At 39.9% G+C, this 15,613-nt stretch overlaps 1 protein-coding gene across 1 annotated transcript; it reads left to right on the plus strand.

The window, feature by feature from the left end:
- The first annotated feature begins 5,118 nt into the window (after positions 1-5,118).
- On the plus strand, positions 5,119-9,385 carry LOC104447196 (TMV resistance protein N-like). The gene is made up of 4 exons (XM_039299697.1): positions 5,119-5,925; positions 6,321-7,431; positions 7,553-7,856; positions 7,960-9,385. Exons 1-3 carry the CDS (start codon positions 5,207-5,209, stop codon positions 7,733-7,735), a joined length of 2,013 nt encoding a protein of 670 aa, XP_039155631.1. The 5' UTR covers positions 5,119-5,206; the 3' UTR covers positions 7,736-7,856; positions 7,960-9,385.
- Positions 9,386-15,613: the final 6,228 nt, after the last annotated feature.

Below are 15,613 nucleotides of genomic sequence, written 5' to 3' on the forward strand. Positions count from 1 at the left end.
GAAGCCTTTAGTGGCAAGTTTAGCGACAGTGGCCCAGGAGCGGGCTTGAGGGGGTTTCGAATCCCTCTTTTGCTAGCCTCTTTGCTGAGGCCCCTTCGAAGCAAACCTGGCTCTACTCCTGTCTCGATGGCTAGCTAGAGCTTGCAGGGGCAATCTAGCATGATCAGCTTGAGTTAGGGCTGCCAATGGGGGGTTACCATGGGAGCAGGACGATGGGCTATGTCCCCTGGAAGTCCCAGCATCTTACTGTGTCAAACGGGACTGATCACCTTCAATAGGGGTGGAAGAGGCCATACGTCGAACACCTGGCGTGCAGGCCAAAGACTAACTACAAAAAGCCCATTAGAAGTAAAGGAACATACCCAGACAGACTTCAAGGAGACCAAATAGGACCTAGAACAGCATAGGCTTGAATAAGAATGGCCCACAACACATCTTAGTCGTTATAGAGAATTGAAAACGCGGGAATAGTTCCGCCCTTCCAAAACCGACGAGACCAGGGCTTGTGGATCAAAAGGGAGAGGGCCGACTAAGCAGGATGGTAGATGGAGGTAAGGCGACCTACCCTACCACCGAAGAAGCCCAGACGATCAACAATGCCCACTGCACGAAGCTCAAACCAGAATCGCAGGAACAGACTCAGCAGCACACCTAGGGCAGCTCAGATCTCAAAATGAAGAAGGAGTTTGAGGAAATCCTTTGGTAGGGATGTAGAAGAGGATAAGAATGACCTATCCTCCAAAAATCAGCCCAAACGGATGCCTCTAGCTCCAGGAACAAGCCAAACACCAGAACGTGAACAATACCAAATTCGCCTGGAAATGGAGAGCCCAATGAACAATACCTGCGAGGGGTGAAAATGGCAAAGCTTCTTATTTGAGGTTTTATCTTTCATTTGTCAAATATAAATTAATTTAAGGTAAATTTGTTCAAGTATATTGATTTATGATTTTTCGTGATTTATTAACTCTTCCCTTTTATTCTCTATGTGCTCTTTAAGGCTTTGGCCCAATTTTTGGGAAAATCCCAAATAAGAGCTCAAGATATTTTTATTTTTTCAAATAAGGGTTTGAAGTGAACCTTATTTCAAAAAAATGGCTTAAAGTGTCATTACTTTTTCAAATAAAGGTTCAAAGTAGATCTTATTTAAAATAAACGCCTAACTGGACTATATCTATTTCAAATAAGGGTCGGACTTTTCGGCTGGTCAAGGGCATTTAGTCATTTATCTTTCTTTTTCTTTTTCTTTTTTGAATATTTTTCCTTTGTTTGTTTCTTTTTTCTTTTTCTTTTTTCCTTTTTCTAGTTTTTCTTTCTTCTTCACTGGAAACGGTTGGGCAAGGGTCGGCCTCACCTAGAGCTGACGAGAGCTTGGTGACCCCGACCCTGGGAGAGGCCGCCCTTGCGGCCATCGGTGAGGTTAGCCCTTACTAGATCTAGGCGAGGGTCACCTCACTAGCAACCAGCCAGGGTAGCCAAGCCCTTGTCAGCCCTAGGTGAGGTCAACCTTGTAGAGTCCTCACTGATGGCCATTGGCCCTTAGCCTGAAAAAAAAAAAGTGAAAAAAGGAAAGAAAAGAATATAAAATAATATAAAATAATTCAAAATTAAAATTGTTATTAGAAGAAAACATCCTTGACCGGTCAAAATATTTAGTTGGCCGATGACCGATGAGGTTAGTCCCTTATTTAAAATGACAATAGCTATTTTAGGCCTTTATTTGAAATAATTATGGACACAAAGTCCACTCCGAGCTCTTATTTGAAAAAATTATGGCACTTTAAACCCTTATTTACAAATTTCCCCTTTTTTTTTATTTGCTTCTAAGCGTAGCTTGTGCCTTAATGGCCGTGCTTGTTAGAGCGTTGCTCCCCTTTTCCTTTTTATTGAGTTGCATGACAGGCTAGTTCACAAAAGTCAATATTCGACTCGGATATACTATTTCATGAGCCAAATTCTACTATTAAAAATTGAAATTAAAAAATGTGAATGCGAAATCATGTGATATTCCTATTTTGATTACGAGTCAAATTCTACTACTCTTATTCTTAATTTTTATGGAAATCCATGAGAAGTTTTTGAGCAAAAATTTATGTGTCAAAATTGGACTTCATTTATGAATCATGGAATTATAAGTGCAGTCATCAATTGATACCAATGTATCGCATGACGAGTAGATATCATGAACTGGGAGTACCCATTTTCTCTAGTGGGCACATTATCATTGTACGGCGGGGATGGCCAATCTCACAAAATCAATTGGTCACTGGCTTTCAACCTCTTTACCCCGAGCACCTGACCACATGTTCCTTGTCTCCTGGACAACGTGCAAATTCCTTGTTCGCACCTATCTTCACTTCAACAAAAATAAAAATAAAATTAAATAATCCCTTAAGCGATATATCGATTCTATTTAGACATTGAATCATCCCATTTTATCAGCCTTTCCTTACTCTTGTGATCTAATTTGAATTAGTCAGCTAATCTGAATGGATATATGTAAGAACGAGACACACAACGATCGATTCTTCGTATCATCAAATATAAACAATGTCATATGTGAATAATTTATCTCATACCATGTCTTATTCAGATCCAATGTGTTGTTGATACCGACCACCTGAAAGTTAATTTTTGATAAAAGTAATAAAAAAAAAGTTTTTATCTCATTGTAATTGCCTTTTCGAGATAATTTCACTATCGTCAGTAGTACTGACATGTTGTTTTTATCTAGTTGATACAGTGCAAGCACACTCAATTTAGGGTTGTGGAGAGAGACATGCGAGTCATTCTCTTCACATTTTTGGTAAAATGCTTTTCTTAGACTTGATGACAATTTTTCCCTGGCTGGGCTCATCATAGGGATTCAGACTGGCTTTGTTGGAGATTAGGAGGACACTTTAATCATATGAAATAATTATTTTCCTACATGGAAGGAGAGTATTAGGCAATTTGTGCGTAATCCCCACGGGGCAAGATTTTCTATAGACTAAGAGCCTAGCAAGTTTTTATAGGTCTACCAATCTCACTTGTATGGAATTCTAAATTGCGATATGTTTGGACCGAAAAAAAAGTATTGCCATATGCAATTTTGACTTTACAATAGTAGAGATACGTTGGGTAGATTCAACTTTCTCCAATTTTACTTGGGTCTCCAATGAAAAAATGGCGATATGGCCATCATGCATTGCAAATATCATTCGTCTCGTTAGCAAAATTTTAATGGCAAGATTGGACGGAATTATAACAGATAGTAAATTTGAGGCAATAGTGGATTGAAACATCATTTAAATAAATATGTTCAAGCAATTTGCTTTGTTAAATTAATCTCGATAATATAGATATATTCTTTCTTTTCTTCTCCTCCTTTGGAAGAGTCAAAATCCTTTTCATTTGGCAAGTGAAAATGCCAAGTGATTCCCTCAAAGGATATTGCTAAAGTCACGTTCATACTAGGATTGTGTTTACATTCTCGTCGGCCCCAAGTCGTCCTCTATCCAAAACACAAAATTCAAGGAAGCGGAAATGTTATTGCCAAGAAATTTCCCAGAACTGGTGCGTGGAATATTCATTCGGAGGGGAGGGAACGAGGAAAGTCCCAAAAGAAACCTGGGAGAAAAGAAACTTTTGGTTCCGTGAGATGTAGACGATCATTTTTTAATAGTGGCCCTAATTGCTGCTTTCCGTGGTTTACGCAAAAAGAAGACGAAAGTTAAAAAGAAGCTCGACAAATAAATGGGGTCGGGCAGAATCTCTACTTTATTGACCTGACTGTGACAGTACGCGGTAGTGGGGAAATTATCTTTCGTCTTCGCTCCATTGCGTGAGTCATACTCCACGAGCTAAGTGATACGATGATGAGAGCTAGAGCTTGGTTCCCGACGACCCAACAGCCGAGGAGGAGCCAAGGGCGGCGGTCTACAGTGGTCCGAAGACACCTAATTAGATTAGCCTAGCTTAGTTTTAACAGGCTAGCTTGGATTAATAAACTTAGGTTTCAAGAAGTAAGTTAGTTTAGGTTCTAGTTAATAAAAGCCTGATTATACTTAGAACTACATCCTAAATAATTGGTCAGAATAGCTTAAATTAGCTTCACCATCATAAAATAAATAGAATTAGGTTTAGGATTAGTATCTAGTCTCAAGTTTATGGGGGTTCATGTCCCAAGGTTAAATAACAAGACATTATATATGCTTTGCTAGACTTAACATCGTGTTTAGCTTATGGGGATTCATGTCTCGAGACTTTATAACGATGCCATGTTTATTTTTTTGCCCAACTTGTATCGAGTTTTTCATCTCCCATACTTTTTCTCGGATGCTTTTGATACTTGGTGGTTTATTTTAAAAAGCCATTTCAATGGCCTATATGTTAATTTCCTTTCCAAAAGCTTGAGACTAGAACAATTTTTTAGGTGTCAACTAAAACTCAGGTGTTAATACTAATATAGACAATTTTTTAATTTTTAATTTTTAATTTTATTTTCTTCACAGAGCCAACAAGACTGTGGACGCCTCTTGCTAGGCATGGGGGAGGGTTTGTTGTTTCACAAAAATAAAATTTACAATATACCAAAATTGAGATTAGGTGAAACTTAAACATGAATGTGCCAGATGATATCGAACTTCAACTTGTTAGTACTTGGCTCAATAGTTTTACAAGTCTAATTGAGTTTTTCTTTTTGTAAATTATTTATATGAAATTTCGAGCAATCCATTTAAATTGAATCCAGGCACAACTTTTGAATACTTTAATTTTCTTTTTCAGTTGAGTTCAAGCAGGAAATCAATTCTTGATTAAGCTAAGCTCAAGTGAAGTTTTGAGCGATCAAACATGTGAGTCGAGCTTGACATTGCATCAGCTCGTCGCTATGTGATTTATCCTTCTATCTCGAGGACTAGGCCTAGGACGCTAGCGCTTAGACTTGATACCTCAAAGGTGTATTGCGCGTCCTTGCGCGTGGAGTAAGGGACACCAGACGAACAGGTTATCGCGTGGGCCGGACCCGAGACCTCACAGCCAGATTTATAAACCCCAGTGGCCGCTTTTGTCTTTTGAGTCCCTGGCCTACCCTTCGTCGATCCAGATTCGTTTGTCGATCACGTCGATGCTGCCGCGCATAAGCAGCATATTTATCTGAAATCGAAAGCTGGAAACGTCTTCACGAGCCAAATTACCCTGAGTCCGGTCCAATATTTTCCTGAGAATGGAACAGGCGGAGAGCGCTTGTTTCTTTAAAGCGAGAAAGAGCGAGAGCCAGAGCAAAGGGAAGAGATCGTCGACTTCGCTGCCGATCGGGGATGGGCAACGCCGGGTCAGAGGCCGCCGAGCCTCTCCGAGAGCGGAGCCAACTCTGCTTCAGCCTTCAGCCCTTGATTTTCGTAGCAAGACTCTCTGTTCCGATGCTTCTCATTCTAGGGAAGCACATGTACCATCAGCTCTTCCAATGGCTGCTTCTTCGAATATGAAAAGAAATTATTACCATGTGTTCCTCAGTTTCAGAGGAACAGATGTCCGCCACGGCTTCCTCAGTCATCTCTACGCCACTCTGGACCAGAGAGGAATATACACTTTTGTGGATCGCGAGGAGCTTAGGAAAGGAGAGGAAATATCGCCGACGCTCATGAGGGCGATCGAGCAATCGCGCATTGCGATCATCGTTTTCTCTAAGGACTACGCCTCCTTGCCATGGTGTTTGGAAGAGCTCTTGAAAATCATGGAGTGCAAGGAGCAAAACGACCTGATGGTGGTGTTCCCAGTGTTTTACAAAGTGGAACCTAGAGAAGTGAGAGGGGGGAGAGAGAGTTATAAGAGAGCTATGGATAACCACGAGTCCAAGTTCGGGAAGGATTCAGAGAAAGTGAAGAGATGGAAGAGGGCTCTCCTTGATGCTGGTAACTTGTCTGGGTGGCACTTCAATGACGGGTACGCACAAATGTGATGCAGTGCTTTGCAATTGTTAGCTCGTGATTGTTTGTTAGATATCAAATCGTATCTCTAGCTTCGAGTTGCCCAAACGATGCATCAAGTTCTTTGAATTCGCAGTAGACACAAAAGTCGAAAGACCAAAATTTGAAGCTAGCAGAAATTTCTGTCTTAGATAAGTAGTGTGGTTTCAAGGACCCGAGTAATTAGTGTCTTCAGGCGCACATTCTTTGTAATTTTCCTTCCGCAGACGTTGACGCAGGTGTGTGTTATTTCTTTTCATTTTATTATTTGTTAATCTTCTTATGAAATTTTCCTTATGACATTAGACGTTGAATTCCTGCCATGGCTTGAAATGGTAAAACATGTTTCTATTTCTTTTGAGTGCTCATCAGAGATGACGAAGCGGAGCTCATACAATCCATCGTCAATGAATTATCAATTTGTCTCAGACCAAGATCCTTATATGTCGCTAAGTATCCAGTCGGTATAGAATCCCAAGTTCAAAATCTGATAAGTTTGTCAGAGCCAGCTGGCAGTGATGTTTTGATGATAGGTCTATGGGGACCTGGCAGCATTGGAAAGACGACGATTGCTAAGGCACTATATAATGCTATTAAGGACCAATTTCAGGACCAATTTCAGGATTGTAGTTTTTTGGAGCGAGTTAGAGAAAAATCGAACCAAAGCGGTGGTCTTGTTGCTTTGCAAGAACAACTTCTATCTCAAATCTTACGTCATAAAGAATTAACGGTCTACGATGTCGATGGAGGAATTAGTTTGATACAGGAAAGACTATGTCGCAAGAAGGTTCTCCTTGTTCTTGATGATGTTGATGATATGGATCAACTGGATGCCTTAGCTAGAAAAGGCGATTGGTTTGGCGAAGGGAGTAGAATCATTGTTACATCAAGAGATAGACATTTATTAACTTCTCATGACAAAAATTATGTGTATGAAGTTAAAACTTTGGAAGACAATGAATCACGAGACCTTTTTGGTTGGCATGCCTTTACAAACAGCAATAAAGTAGAAATAAGAAGGGATCTCATTGATGGAGCACTGCATTATGCCGGCGGCCTTCCATTAGCCCTGGAAGTGTTGGGCTCATTCCTACGTGGAAGAAAGGAACCTGAATGGGAAAGTACGTTGCATAAACTCTCTAAAATTCCTGAATCAAAAATCAATCGAGTTCTCAAGATAAGCTTCGATGGATTGGACGAGAATGAGAGGGAGATTTTCCTTGATATTGCTTGTTTCTTTAAGGGGAAAGGTATAAAGGGCATCAAGGAAGTTCTTGACAGCTGTGATTTCGACACAATCATAGGAATAGAAATTCTCATCGAAAGATCCTTGATAAAAAATGAGGGCAGGACCCTGCAAATGCATGATTTGATTCAATCGATGGGTCAAGATATTGTTAATCAAGCATGTCGTGATAATCCTGGGAAACGTAGCAGATTATGGCTTTTGGAAGATGTTGAGGACGTTTTTTGTTATAATACGGTAAAAGTTGTTTATGTCAGTTTTGCTACATTTCGGTTTACATTACTCTAATTTGAACGGTCTAACGTAAATCTTTACTGAAAATTTTGTTTGACAACTGAATTTGCTTTGTTATGGATAGGGGACGGATGTAGTAAAGGCCATAGTATTGGACTTGCGCCCACCAATAGGCATAGTAGTGGACTTGCCCCTACCAGAAGCAATAATCATCAGTCCTGATGCTTTCACAAATATGAAAAAGGTTGAGAATGCTCATTTTGCTTGGAGTGCATATCTCGTCACAAGCTCAAGTTCGTCTCCCTAACGAGCTAAGATGGCTTGAATGGCCCAATGCCCCGAATCTAGAATTTGGCTTTGGTCGAAATAAACTCGTGAGACTCGATGTCCCGAAAAGTCAAATTAGACAATTAGGGGGCAACTTTCATGTAAGCCATTGTGATGATTAGCTTTTCGTTTTTATAGCTATAACTTTTTTTTTTTTTTTTTTTTTTTGCAGAGCTTAATGACTTCAGTAGTATGTTTTTGCAGAATTTTGGAAAGCTGAAGTCCATCAATTTCAGTGAATGCAAGTCCCTGGTTAGTATTTGCGACCTATCATCTGCTCCAAATATGGAGAAATTGATTCTTAATGGGTGTGAGAGCTTGGTGGAGGTTCACCCATCCGTTGGAAATCTTGTCAAGTTAGAAGTTTTGTCGCTAGAGTCGTGCTCTAATCTTAGTAATTTTCCCAACACACTGAGGACTAAATCTCTTCAAACCCTTAATCTCTCTTGTTGTTCTAAATTCGAGAAGTTCCCAAATATTGACGTAAAGATGGAACATCTAAAAGGACTTTATCTTGATAGGACGGCTATTGAAGAACTCCCTGCATCAATTGAAAATCTTGTCAAAGTGAAGCAGATAACATTAGCATTTTGCAAAAAACTCATAAGGCTTCCATGGCACATTTATAAGTTGAAAAAACTCATTTTTTTTAATCTTTCTGATTGCTTGAATTTATTCACGTTTCCAAAAAATATGGAGGATTCAACTGATCCCAATGTCGGATTCCAAAAACTAAAGTTCCTAGAACTTAGCCGCTGCAATCTATCGGAAGTAGACTTCCTCGAGAGTTTTTCCAGTTTTCCCATATTGGAGAAACTATACCTTTTAGATAACAAGTTTACTCATCTGCCGGCATGCATAGACAAGTACCATAGTTTGTTCGAATTGTCTGTTAATAGATGTAAGCTACTACAAGAGATTCCTCAGCTTCCACCAAGAATCGTGCTATCAGCCCGATGTTGCAAATCTCTGCAAAAATTCCCAGATCTGGGGGGTCGCCCCGACCTCGCTCTTCAGGTTGACTTGACTTCATGTTGTGAATTACCCCGCAGAGGGGTCACTATGGCAGATGTGGCTGATTTGTCGTTACTCGAGGTCTGTCTGTCTGTCTCTCTATATGTGTATATATATGTTAACTGCAAATGCTTGATATGCGTACTATCTGTGTGACAGGATCTACCAAAGGTGGATCGTCTCAACTTTAGCCTACCTGGGAGAGAGATGCCTAAATGGATTCTCCCCTGTGAAGGGGATTCCATATCTTTCATGATTCCCCAGGAGTTGTACGACAAGTTCAAAGGAGTAGCGCTCTGTGTTGTTCTTGGCCCAGACGAAGGAAAAGTGGTCAATGCTACATGTATAGTCGGAAGATATGTTAACGGCGGGACAGCGGGTCCATTGGCGGAAAATTTTTATTCAATTGAATCTGACCATGTGTGGTTTATTTATTATCCACACCATTTTTTTAATCTGCAAAATGATTGGAGCCATTACCAAGTTTGCCTCAGGGCAGAAAAAGCAAGCATAAAGAAGTTCGGATTCCGTCCAATATGCGAGCAAAAGGAGGATGTTCTGAGGATGGTGATCCCAGCACCATCAGACGATGGAAACAAATTGGAGTTTTCAAGGACTTACTTGACAGATAGTTCAATAGACAAGAAGATGGTCTATTTGAAATATGTGCAGGGGAAAGCTCATCACGTTTAAGTCAGAAGAGAAGACATTACATTTTCCTACGGTGAGACTATCAGTTCCAATGTCTTTGCTTTTCCCTTTTCTGGGCCTCCACTCAGAGATTTGCAAGTGCCTGCTCCTTCAATTAGAATTCAAGATCATTATAAAACAGGGGTTTCACACCATGCTACTGACATGATTGAGGAACTTCTTTTTTTTTTTTTTTTTTTTTTTTGCGTTGTTTCTCTATGATTTGTGATGCAGCGTGCATTAAACCAAAAATTAAGAGGATGCTGTTAAAATGGTCATAGTCTTCCAAGTTGCCCCGTGTAATTTATCACACGGGCCTCTGTCGCCTCTCTTAATCCAATTAATGATGTCAATATTTTATACTTTAAAATTCTAATATAGTAAGTTTTGCTCAATCTAGTATAATCTGTATCTTTAGGAAAGTGTCGTTTGAATTGTCTCAAAGATCAAGAGGTCTACAGAGGAAAAATTAGTTGATTCCTCTGTTGTTGGTCGGCAGATTGCATTGGATAGGTATAAGGGGATAGCGCTGGCTTCTAAGAAACTTTGCATCATGGCAAAGGAGGTTGACTTCAAGGATTTTGATGAAAAGCAAATAGTATGTGGCAAACACCTTATAAAATAAGTATTGCAAAGCAATTTTTAGAATGAGAAAAAAGATTAAAAAGGGAGAACGAAGGAACTTGCAGGTACATGTGAAAGCACAAGCGAGTGGCACAACAGTAGGACCAATGCCCACATCGTGCGACCCTAGGCAATATGCCGCTGAGGTCAACCAAACCTAAGGAATGCGACACCAGTGTTGCTTGACCCAAGGCGACACAACACTGAACACCAATGTCCCATGACCTCAAGTGGTGGAATGTCGGAGCCACGGGACTAGGCAATGCGAAGCTCAACCTCCACAACCTAAATCTAGCATCAAGCAACCCTTTCTTAGCTTCTCGGAATCATGCAGCCCTCGACGAAGCTTTGCCGGTGTCCGTTAACCCGGCCTCCTTCATGAAGCTTCCTAGCCATGACCAACCATGGCTTTCTCTGTCCTAACCGAGGTTGAGGGACAAAGCATTATTACAAATATATTAATGATGGTAAGATTGTAAGGGAAAAAAAATTCATTAAACTTCCGAACTTACATTCGGAAAATACTAAAGCCCAAAGGTCAGACTTGCCTCGAGCTTCAAGCATTTCAAAGTAGAATTTTTCGCTAAAGTCTTTGAAATTGTGTTACCAAATATCAAAATTTATTTTAAGAACTTTTCAAAGCCCAAAAAAGCTTAATTCAAGATGATGGAGCACCCGGATTTTTAAAGGCCAAATTGGATGGGATTGAAACGGAGGGCAAAATTGGAATAGTGTATCACTTTGGGAGTCCTCGTGGGTCAAAAAATAATTTTTAGTAAATTATTTAAGGGTACTGATTTAAGATTTTCCATAATATTAATCCAAATAATATTTATGTATTATTATTTTTTCTTTTTACCTTTTGAAGAGTTGAGTCTGATTCATTTGGCAAGTAAAATGCTAAGTAACATTTTAATAATTTCCACTGAGAATATTAGTAAGTTAAGTTCATACTAGAATTGCCTTTATATTCTTCATTGGCTTGCACCAAAGTTCACTCTCTTTCTCACTTTCTACCATTAGTCACCCTTCATTTAAGTCCAGCTAGCTGATACCATCTATTTGAAACGCAATATTCAATAAAATTAAAATGTCGAAGTTCGCTATACGCATCTTAGTTTTTTAAATAATGAGTGATTGACTTACCCTTTATAAAATGAAAGTGATGCATCGTTACTTGTAAAAGAAAAAAGGTTTAAGCCAACTACAAAAGTGAGATAAAAAAGAATATCAAAATAAAATATTGTTCGAGTTTTTCTTTTTAGTTTAAAGTCCAAGTCTAGGTGGCAAGTATGCAAATATTGTTAGGGTTTCATTCTTTTAAACCCATAGTCCAAGAGGTACTTTGAGTAGTTAAATGATCAATTCATACAATCAATTTAGTGTTTAGTTACGAAGTCGCCGATTACAAAAACTCTAAGGGGTCATAACCATTATTGGCTTATTGATGAAGTCTTGTTGCTCATGGATAAGATGATTAGTATACATTAGTAAGATTTGGTCAGGTGAAGATTCGTGATCACTAATGGAAGAAAAAATCATACCATGGAAATAATCTTATTTATTGTAAAAAAAAAAAAAAAAATCCTCGATGGGGGAGACGGTTCGGTCGGCCCAACCTTCAACGGCAAGTGGCCAGCACATGTGAACAAATGGGTTGGAAAATAGAAAAAAGAAAAAACTGCGAACGAAAGCTGCAGTGCAAATCCTACATGTTGTTGACTAAATTCAAGGAATGTGAAAAATGTACCGGATCCCACTTTTTTAACAACAATTTTACATCACGATTATGACGATTTGTGATATATATATATATATATATATATATATAGTATATTAAGACGTTTTTGTATTTAATTGCAATGACACATAATAATCTTATAATATATTCGAAGTATCGTAGAAGTGCTCCTAACATATAAATTTATCATCGAAGGAAAATAAAAAAGTGACATTCACACTTTTTATACATGGCAACATGCCAATTGGAAAAAAAAGTTTTCCAGTTTACAATAAAGACCAATTAGATAATGCACAAATGAATTCAGGTAAAACTTAAACACGAATGTTGCACACAATATCAAGCTTAAACTTGCCCATACCCAATTGATAGTATCAAGAGCCTATTCAGGCTTAACTTACTTTTTTGTCAATTATTTAATATAGTCAAATTGAGTGAAGTCAAATTTGAATGGTCCGATTTTCTTTTTCAAGTTGAGTTTGAACAAGAACTTTAATACATGATTGAGTTCAAGTGAAGGTTCAAATATCGAGTATGTTGTAATAGCTCAACTCAATTTGGATTATGTCTCCACATTGAGGGCTAGACCTAGGACCCTAACACTTGGACTAGAGACACCAGCAAAACAATTATAGCATGGGCCACCTAAGACCCTACCATAGACTTGGGACCTTGGCCTTGGACTTGAGTTGTGAATTATGGAACTATAACGTGCTATCATCAATTTGTATTTATATATCGCATAACAACTCCATATTACAAAATTCTTGACAATGTTGTACAAAAAAGATCATTGAGTCCACCACAACGCAAGATATTAATAGAGTACCGAGCAATAAGTACAAAAACAATCTCTCGCAACATATTTACTCTCAAAACTTACCAAGGGAAACTCTAAGAGTGCGTTTGTTTGTGTTTCTGTTCAAAAAAAAAAAATTTATAAAATTCTGTTAAAAAATTGTTCCAGTGGGAACAGAAATAAAAAAAAAAAACTATTTCTGTCATGGGGAATAATTTTTTACTAGAAAAACGCGTTTGGTAAACTTGTTCTGGAAATAAAAAAAGAACCGAAACACGTTTGATAAATTTATGTTCTTTTTTGTTTTTTAAAATTTTTTATTTTATATTTCCTTTTTTTCTTTCTTTTTTCTTTTTTTCTTCTTTTAGCCGGCGGCCTTGTCCAGCCACGGTGAGGCTCATCGGCCCCCGGCGAGGCTGACCTGGCGATGGTCTAGCGAGGATCTAGGCGAGCTCAAGCTCGCCTAGCCAAGGCAAGGCCGAGCCTCACCAGGGGCTGGCGACGCTTCGGTGAGGTTGCCAGTCCTCGATGGCCGGTCGCCGGTCATGGCTGAGGCCGGTGACCGACCAAAGAAAAAAGAAGAAAAGAAGAAGAAAAAAAGAGAAGAAAAAGATAGGAGAGAGAAAATTTGTTCTTAAAAATTGTTCCGAAACAAGAAAAGAGTTTTTTTATGACCCAGGAAACCCTGAAAGCTAACAACCGGCGGGAAGAACTTGGGGCTGATGCAAGCTGGCCACTACACTCATGCCAACGGTTAAGTCATCAAGTAACACTGCTGGGATTCGAATTTGGCACCTTTCGTGAGAAGCACAAAGCTCAATCCAACAACGCCACCACAGTGGGTGGTAGAAACAAGTTTTTTTTATTTATTATTTCTTGTTTCTGTTCCAAATGTGTTTCCAGGAACAAAAAAAAATATTTTGAACAAAAACGCAAACAAACGCGTTTCTGTTCTTTTTTTGTTCCCGAAAAAAAAAACAATTTTTTTGTTCATAAACAGAAAAAAAGAACACAACCGTGCACGCCCTTAAACGCTCTCAAGGTAGAACCACACGAACTCCATCTTCAGATCGATCTCCACTCCAAGCTTCAAGCCAAGTCAAACTCATGCTTTGGTTTGGCCACAACCCATGACGTCAAAATGACATGTCCGATTACTCAATCTCTTCCTATAAATTTTCGATCGGAAAAAAATTCATTAGGTTAGGCGAAAATGCGCACTATGGTTTTCGGTTAGTGGCTTTGAAAGTGCCTTTCCCCGGTTCCTGTACAAAGAAGGAAAATAAAAAATAAAAAAACGAACTCGCTGCTCTCCCTGATGGTGCGAGAGTCTTGGCTCACCGAGGGCACAAGTGTAATTGCACGAGTGCCTAGCTCAGTCGACTCAGGATTTCAGCCTCTCGAGTCGGTCCCATCCCCCGAGACGAATCACGGCCGTCGATCATACCCGGGCCGTGTGTCGGCACACAGTGACCCGACACACGTGCGGAGTCTCATTTTACGTGCTTTCCCTCCCACCAGCCAACGACCCATCCCTCTTTCTGTTGGTTGCGGAGAGAGCAGAGTGATTTATAATGCTTCAGAGCGGTTTTCTGGCTCTTATCTCAAATAAGCATGTCTGATTTGGCTACCGATATAACTAATTATTCTCATATAAGATGATTTTTAGAATAAAATGATTATCATTTGCGCCCTTACTCAATTCCCCACATGATATTAACTGAACCGGTGTATCTCGTTTTATTCTACGGCCAATCTCGATTGAACCGGCGGTTTTTTACAAACGTCAAGTGGGTCCGCTTCTTTGCTTCCCGCATTTTGCCAGCATAATCTCTGTCCCTCTCTCTCCACTCTCGCCTCGCCGCCAGTCCTCGAAGCGCTCCATCATCATCGTCGCCGGCGCTTGCTTCGCCATCCCCGCGATCTCCTCCACCTCGCGGCTTATCGGAATCACCTTGGGCTATTCTTGCCATTTTAACCTTTTTTAATGTCGCGAATAAGCAAACGGAAGCATGGGAAATAGCCCAAAACCCAGGAAGGAATCGCCCCTGAGAATGTCTGCCTCCTGCACAGCATCTTCAATCTTCCCTCAGAATCTGCTCTATCCAGTAAGTTCCTCCTTTTTCTTCTGTTTTCCCTCGATTCCTTCATGCCCTTGTACGAATTATACTCCTTCGGATTGAGATTGAAGAATTCGGGCGCTGTCCCCTGTTCAGAATCTGAGGTGGAACAAAAGGGTGTTGGGTCTATGGAGAAACGGGCGGAGAGTCAATTTGCCAATTACAATTTCACATCGCGAATGGCTAGAGCTCAAATTTGGCAAGTCTGTGCAAGTTAAAAACTTAAAATCTAATAAGAAGTCATGTGAAAATATTACTTCATATATTCACCCGATGCCAAGATTAAAAAACAGGAAAAGATGATCACGACATTGTCCCAAAAGCCAACATTTGTAATTTATCTTTTTTATTTATGGCAACACCAAACCCAACGACATTTTCTATGCCATATTGTTCCCAAGAGCCAACATTTACAATTTATTTTTTTATTTACGGCAACACCAAACCCAACAACATATTACCAAAAAAAGAAAAGAAAAGAAAAAGAACACTTACTTTAGGAAGGAAACGAGGAACAACATGAAAAAATAACGGACAGCTGTGGAGTTGCGAGGTGGGCCCCAGCTTACTAAAGTTTATCGCCACGAGAAAATCTCTCACTAAAGTTTCTCTCTCTAAAGTTTCTCTCTCCCGCCTTCCCGCTCCTTCTGGAATCTCATCTTCCCCATCCCCGAGAAAATATTGGGTACGTCTTATGTAGACAGCGTGGCAAACAAGAAGGCGGTGGGAGCGCGACACGTGTCCTCGTGGGACCCATAAAGTCAGGCGTCTGCTCCTCGACTCAGCGCTTCTTCCTCTCTCCTCTAACTCTCGTCTCGGCTGGTGGCTCGGCTCGGCTGGCAAAAGAAAGGACGTCCTCTCCTCCCGACC

This window comes from Eucalyptus grandis, chromosome 8 (assembly GCF_016545825.1).
Source record: "Eucalyptus grandis isolate ANBG69807.140 chromosome 8, ASM1654582v1, whole genome shotgun sequence".
NCBI lineage: Eukaryota > Viridiplantae > Streptophyta > Magnoliopsida > Myrtales > Myrtaceae > Eucalyptus > Eucalyptus grandis.